Source organism: Monopterus albus, unplaced genomic scaffold, assembly GCF_001952655.1.
Source record: "Monopterus albus unplaced genomic scaffold, M_albus_1.0 scaffold671.1, whole genome shotgun sequence".
In the NCBI taxonomy this organism is placed as follows: Eukaryota; Metazoa; Chordata; class Actinopteri; order Synbranchiformes; family Synbranchidae; genus Monopterus; species Monopterus albus.
The window spans coordinates 28,152-36,063 of NW_018128551.1; the positions used below are offsets into that span (position 1 = coordinate 28,152).

Genomic DNA, 7,912 nt, shown 5'->3' on the forward strand with positions numbered 1-7,912 from the left:
GGGTTAAGAGGTGTGAGAGCGGGAGGGAGTGAAGTGTGGGGGATTTTGAGCTACAGAGTGTTAACAGGCTGTTTTTCTTTCTTATTGTTGTTGGGCTGTTGTTTTGGCGTGGTTACGGCCAACAGTAACCGGTTGTGTAGAGTTAATAAAAAAGTGACTATTCGTCGGCACTCAAGGTTGTCTTCCTTGTGTCCTGCGGGACGCTACAATACAGTATATAATATCAATTTGAAAGATCTTTGAGCTGTTATCAATACATATATGGAGTAAAAGGGGTTTTTCAAAACATTTAATTTTATTAGAAATGGGATATTGTATCAATAGATCTCTGGATTTGTATAGTTAATTTGAATTATAATAAAGATTTAAATGAAATTTCTAGTTCACAGAAATCATGGATTTTGGGGTAATGGCAGAAATCAGTCATCACATTGTTGAAAGTGACAATGCTCTTTACTAGGGGTTAGTCTTCACAACAAATCTTGACAATGAATTCTTTCAAGAATAAGACACTACAAATCACAATTGTTATTACATAAGAATTTAAAAATACTGACAACATTAGTTCATTTTGTCTAGATGCAACATTTGCTTGAGTTGTTTAGAAATTGCTTTCATTTTTAGTCCATAAATGACTGGATTAAAGAGAGGATGGTACAAGATTAACTGTAAAGTCATTATTAAATGGGCAGTTTTGGGAATACTAGATTCAAGTCGAACTACAATAATGTCATATGTGCAGAGCAATGAAAAGTTGATTAAAACCAGCAGATGAGGTAAACAAGTCTCTACAGCCTTTTTCCTGACTTCTCTGCCAGTTTGATAAGCAATAATAAATATTTTTGCATATGTAGAAATTATAAACAGCATAGGAAAATATGCAACATTTAGCAAAATGAACACACCATATACAGTTATTGCTCTTGAAGGCACACAGAAAAGTTTGTAAATGGAGTTATTACAAAAAATGACTTTCAGAGTAAAGCTACAGAGCTTTTGATTAGAGCTCAGTGTTGCCAATCCCACAAGCTGACATGCAGGCAACAGCCAAGATAAAGCCAGCAAGATAATGATAGTTGTTTTTGTCATGATAGTTGGATATTGCAGAGGTTTACATATAGACACATATCTGTCATAGGCCATGGCTGCCAGCAGTGAGAACTCTGAACCACCTAAAGCATAGAACATAAAGTATTGAACAAGACAGGCTTCATAAGATATGATCTGTTTTTCAGATAAAAAGTTGATCAACAGCTTTGGGTAGATATTAGTGCTGAAAAGAACAGAGTTTAGTAACAAGGCTGCAATGAAAATGTACATAGGCTCATGGAGGTCTTGGTGGTTCCAGATCAGGTACACAATAGTAGAATTACTGCAGATTACTAGAATATATACTGTAAAAACAAGTATAAAATAAAGGTATCTGTATTTGTGAAGTTCCACAAGGCCATCAAGAATTATATATGTTACATTTGATTCTTCCTCCATTAAGAAAAGAAAATATGACAAGAAGAGTAGATTTGAGAATCAAAGTTTCACCTTGACTGAAATAACATTTCTCCTGTAATGGATTCTCTTACTTATTCACAGTTACCAGATCTTTAAATGCACTGAGTGTTCCAAAAGTCAGAAAGAGAACTGTGTGAGCCTGTGAGGTGATTTTATCAGACTTCACCCTCATGGATCTCATTACGCTTTCAACCAGGAGTGACCACAGTGTAAACAAACTCTGGAGGCCTGAATCAGTGATTGTTATTTGACCTGTTTTACTGGGGCTTTTGACCTCACATTTTTCTGTGCCCTACTACATGATATTATGCTGTATATATGTAGAAGTTTGTAATTAAAAAGACATCTATCAGCTTTTTACTCATAGTGTACCATTTGGAATAAGAGCAATAGATCCAACTAGGTTACTGTTCTTTATTCCATATTTATCTGGTTACAAAAAAGGGAGTTAATTTAGTTTTAATCCAAACTATCAGATTGAACCTCCTTAAAATTAAGCTATGCTGTGGGGAGAAACACCAGCTTCTCTTTCGTTAGATGTAAGGAATAATTCTTTTTAACTTAATTATTGGGTTTAAATATTGTTGAAACTAAGTCCTGCAAATTAATTAAATTAAAAGGAGAAAAATGACAATGACACCACATCAATCTATATCTGTTTTCTGCTGGTCAGTCCTAATAAAACCCCTTTGAGGTGTCATGCTTAATTTGCAATGGTGACTGTGGTCAGACCTAATATAATCCTTTGATGCTAATATGAAAATATGATGGCTAATTTGTTCCCACATAAAGGTTCAAGGTTTCTTTATTGTCATTCTACACATTTGACACATTACCAACAAAATTTGTCACTCAGGAACAGCATATATTAAAAACATACAATATATTAATGGATGTTTAAAGCTGCATGATGTTTACTACATAAACTAAAATACAATTAGTTTAAATGTGATTTACCTCTCAGGAGTGAAGTAGTGGTGGCTGATTATTAGAATCAGATTGTTGCCTTAACTTTCAAACAGAATTGTATAAGAATATACTTCAGATAAATTAGTCAACTATCCACTTATTACAATTATTATATATTATAAACCTAGTGTCTATTCCTAGTCAGCTAAACACTGTGCACTAAAATCATGGTCTTACGTGGCCAATGTTGCAGCTTTTATAGGTTATTTCAGACTAAACATCCTCAAAGAGCCAAAGTATTGGCTTCTAAAACTTTCTCAGTAGAAAACATCTGAAGGTTTAAGGAGGGAGCTGCCTATAACTGCAGATTGTTATTGTTTGGGAGGATTTGGGTCTTGTCCTGAATGAATTTAATGAAAGAGGGAGGTCTGTAATATTTGAGTCATATGAACCTATGTTTCTTTTCTTATTTTTTATTCCTTACTTATAGGTATCACTATTGCATTGATGACTGTTAAAACTACATAGTATCTCCTGCTTGTTTGTTAAAGAATGTGTATGCAAGAAGTCTGCACTTTGAAGTCGACCAAATGTTCATGTTTTTGTTAGATACCGCCTGACATCACAACACTCCACACACCATTTGATTAGCATATTTAGTAGCTGATGTGAGCAGAGGCTGACCTGCTCACGCTAATGGCCAATAGCATTAGGATACGTGTAAGTCCAACCTCTTTGATGACAGGGGTTCCTGCGGAAGTTTTGTCACTCTGAGCCCAGCACTGTATGACTTGACCAGACTTTGATTAAATTCTCCGTTGATTTTATACAGTCCTCTTCTGTCTTCACTTCTTGTGCTTTCAATTAAAGAACTGGGTCTTATAGGTCTGCAGGGAACTGTGTTCACAGGTTCATGGTGGTCAATTACCCAGTGAATATCTCCACCTAAAAACCTCAAGCAGTGTCTGAAGCTTTAATAGGTTTCAAATAGGTCACTTTGGAGTGAGAGGTTAAGATATGTCCCTATGTCCAGGGGTTAGGGGATCGTGGCCTTCAAACAACATGTAGTGGTAGGGGTGTCCCGATTCTCCTTACAATGGAGGGGAAAGGCACAGTGGTGGAGCTACTGTTAAGTATTTTTAGTCAGATAGATATTGGATAGATACTTTATGTATTAGAAATGTTTAGTGGAGATAGGATGTATAGTTAGACTGTTAAATGCTTAGGCATGCTTATGAGTTTCTACAGGGTACATCTGGTCAAGGATATTAGGGAGAAGAGTTGATGACTGTCAGCAGACAGGGTGTTTAATATTATTATTACGACATGTATAACTGTAGCTTTAGCCATAATATGTTCTTATGTTTAAGTCACGACATGTACTAGAGGTCGTGAGAATGTTTTTAGCTACACACCACTTAACCAACAGACACACACATTCACACGTTGATTTGCTTCATTGACTACTGTTATGGCCAGCTGAAGAGCTGGCAACAGAGACGTCACGGTTGACCTTTCTGTGTAGTATGGGGCTAGCCCAACCGAGGTGATATAATGTATAGGCCTGGTTTGGCTCAGGGGCTTCCATCTTACATCTGCCTGTGTGCAGTATGGAGGTGCAAGATACTTGAGCGTGTAATGTTAATTTTACCTGTGATCCTTTGAATAAATCAGCACTGTTTTGTAGTTACTTGGACTGCCTTGTCTCTCAGAGTCAGTATGGTAAAAAGTACGGGGTACAACACTACTCTCCCCAGCATGTGTTTACCAGTAACAGTGGAAGCATGTTAGCCTGCAGTCTGCTCCAGTTCAAAAGTTGGCACACAAATAGCAACACACAAGGGCACAAATACACCACTCTTCTAGTTCCAGAAATGTTCATCTCTGAGACATAGTAAATGTAGACACACTGAAAAGTTTCTGCGCTCTGGTACAAACTCCTGTCACTTGTATTTAGTGTTCACTTTACATGTGGCTGTTAATACTTAAGTGCAAAACATTTACTGTTCCTGTTCCTTCACATTGAAATCGTTACATTTTCAAAACCATGAATGGATTTTATTGTGAAGTGGTCATGGGAAATGTAATGTCACTGACATTAGCACAGCCATTGTTTGGAGTAAGAAGATACTCCTTCACAAGTTTACCTCAGAAGATGGGGAACTTCTTTCGTTGGCTCACAGAATATTAACAGTGTCATAAATTGAGTGAACGAAGCCTTTGCTGGTCACATTCACTGCGCTGCATATTAAAGACACTCATGTTCATGTTTCCTAGTTGTGTTAGGGTGATTTTTATACTTACGCACATATGAATAGGATTAATTAAGGTTTTTATTTTATAGCACAAAAGTCTACATACTTTTATTTCACAGTTATGTTTACATATTTACATAACACCCTATGTGTTCACTGAATCACTGGTCAATATTTACTGTGTTAGCCAAGTGGAGCACTGTTTAACATCATACGGACTTATTCACTAAATCACTGAATCTCATTAGATTTACAACTTTGGCTAAGAGAGTCCACAGTTACTTTATCACCACCTGGCTGATGAAGCCAGGGGAAATAGGGTTCACTGGGACACCAAAGTTAATAAACAGAGATTAGATCTGAAGCCAGGAAGAGGAGAAAACTTCAAAGGTAGAACCATATGTACACACACAGGCAGAGCAGTTTTAATTGGAACTGGAAAGCAATGCCTAATACAGAGCAGTTAGTTAGAAACAAAGGAAGAAGTGAGTGTCTATGTAGAAATTAAGGCAGTGTAAGTATTCCTCCCCTTCCTAGGGTGCTGTCCTCTACAATTGGAGCAGAAAGGACATAGGAGGACAGACGGACTGAAAGACCAATAACAGGAGAGTTAAGTCTAACCAATTTTTGACCAATTAGATAGTAGCACCTTTTGATACAAATATTGTATATCGACAAGTTGAGGGTAGTCTTTTCTGTTTTTCCTAAACAGTGAAGATCCATGTGCACATGATTATTTTGATAGGTTAATGCATAATAAATTTCACACTGTGAAATATTTACTAGTCTTCTCTTCTCAAACAAAAGAACATGCCTCACAGTTGCAAATTGATCAGTTCACTTCACTGTTCAATGAAGAATGACTGCATTCCATGAGTGTGCTCTTTTACCATGTTCATTTCTCCTCTGACATGACCCAGCATCAGCTTAACCCACTGTCTTCCTCTACATCCATCAACATTGAACCTGTGTCCCTGTCAGCCTGGTTGTCTCTTGTATTGTTATAACTATAAGCAAAGAAAAATACATTAAAGTAAACACAAAGCGAGTTAGTGAAGGACTGGACTTACATCATCTCCCTTTGGGCCCAGTCTGTGTGTGTGGCTGCTCTCAGCAGAACAGGATGAGAGACCAGCAGCTGCCTCACTTTGGGTTACACTGGGAGAGCTATCAGTGAATAACTGTGGCTCCATCAGCTGTGACAATGGACGGGTAGGAGCTGGTAGCTGAATGTCAGCTGTGACTGTTTATAACCACATTATATTCTGTTGTTCATAAAGCACTAAATATCCTTTATTCTTTGTGCTCAAACATTGAGATTCTGTTTACTTGTTACAGTAAATGTGATGCTGGTTTGCAATTTAGTACATGTGACTTTTATCTCTGCAAATTTTTAAGATATGTTCTGAATGATATGAAATACAATAGCATTTACTGACTTTTTTGGACACACTAGTTAATTAGCTCTTCTGCCGTACAGACATGACGAGCAACAACAACCTGACTCCCTCCTATTTTCAGTTCACTGTGTTTGCAGACTATGGGCCCCTCAGATATCTTTTCTTCAGTCTCTCTCTGTTGATCTACATGTCTATAATCTCTGCTAATCTTGTCATTGTTCTGTCAGTCTGCCTGGAGACCTCTCTGCATCAGCCCATGTATGTTTTCATCTGCTCTCTGTGTTTAAACTCTCTGTACGGCTCAACCGGCTTCTTCCCCAGGTTCCTGATGGACCTTCTGTCTGACACTCATTTCATCTCACATCCGCTTTGTTTCATTCAAATGTACATTACTGACACTTATGTAGGACATGAGGTGTCTCTCCTCACTGTCATGGCCTATGATAGGTTTGTTGCTATTTGCCAGCCTTTACACTATCACAGTAAAATGACATTTAGAATGGTGCTGATTCTTTTGATTGTTGCCGTGCTGCATCCTGCCTGTCTTGTAGGCTCTTTCTTCTATCAGCTCAGCAGTTTGTCTTTGTGTGGAAATCAACTGCCCAGGATTGTTTGCACCATCTGGGTTATAATTAAGGTCTTGTGTGTGGACACAACTGTGTTCAGCATAGCAAGTCAGATTTTTGCTGCTATATCAATCTTCATCCCCCTGTCCTTTGTCCTGTACACCTACCTGCGCATTCTGCTTGTCTGTAGGAGAAGTTCATCGGAATTCAGAGGAAAGGCCTTACAGACCTGCCTGCCCCACACAGTGACTTTTGTGAACTTTTGCATCTTTCTGTTCTGTGATTTTTCACTGAGTTGGTATAAGATTGATGAAGTAAATACATTTTCTATTGTTTTATCTCTGGAGTTTCTGATCATTCCTCCCATCATTAACCCTGTAGTTTATGGCCTGAATCTGCCTCAGATCAGAGGAGTGATTTTTGGATTTCTAAGGGCAGGAAAAAGGGTTCATTCTACATAAAAAAAAAAACAAGTACCAAGAGAAGTTAATAATGTCTTAATTCTCCTTTATTCATCTTATGTTCTTCTAGAATATTTTAACTTTAGTTTATCCCTACAGACCTTTTGTTTGTTCACATTTGTTATAAACAAATCAGAATTTATTTGAATAAAATATCTCAAATACTCATGTCTGATTAGACTTTGCAGTCATGTTTGATTTCCACAGTACAGTATGTGATCTGTTTCCATGTGTCACCATGTCATATGCTCAGTGTAAATCCACATTTTAAAACCTTTTCCTGACAAATAAAGCAGACTATGTGCTGCTGATTAACAACAACAAAAATTGTGCATTAACTGGTATTTTCTTCTGGAACAAATTAAGATTTGAAATTTGGAGAGATTATGTTAATCAGGTGGGTATCTTAAAAGATGAGAAAGATACTTCTTGTGTTCCTCATATACACATTTTTAACATTATTTCAATTCAGGCTCCATTTACATAATCTTGTGTTAACATTTTATCACAGGCAGAAGTTTAAAGGTTCATATGTGCAGTGTAAATCAACAGTAAACTGGGGCTTGATTGACTTTGAACAAACTGTAGCTGGTGATTAGCTATTTCTGTGGTTTCACACGTGTCAGTCCATAGTTCTGGATCACAGCTTGTTCACTGTTTGGTTCAGTGGCAGCTCTACTGACAACTTGGCTTCCAGCAGCAGCAGCAGCTGTTTTTACCAAACATTAACAGGGCCTCAGGAGTGAGGAATCACACAGACCCTTTAAGTCTCTTCTTTACTTTAGGTTGTGTGTTGATGACAAAACTACAAA

General features: G+C 37.4%; 2 protein-coding genes across 2 annotated transcripts; one reads left to right on the plus strand and one right to left on the minus strand.

The window, feature by feature from the left end:
* Nucleotides 1-561: 561 nt before the first annotated feature.
* On the minus strand, nt 562-1,488 carry LOC109953451 (olfactory receptor 6N2-like). The gene has a single exon (XM_020588939.1). The coding sequence runs from the start codon at nt 1,486-1,488 to the stop codon at nt 562-564; it is 927 nt and encodes a 308-aa protein (XP_020444595.1).
* Nucleotides 1,489-6,155: 4,667 nt separating this feature from the next.
* Nucleotides 6,156-7,100, plus strand: LOC109953452 (olfactory receptor 6K3-like). Its single transcript, XM_020588941.1, has one exon. It carries the CDS (start codon nt 6,156-6,158, stop codon nt 7,098-7,100), a length of 945 nt encoding a protein of 314 aa, XP_020444597.1.
* The last annotated feature ends 812 nt before the right edge of the window (nt 7,101-7,912 follow it).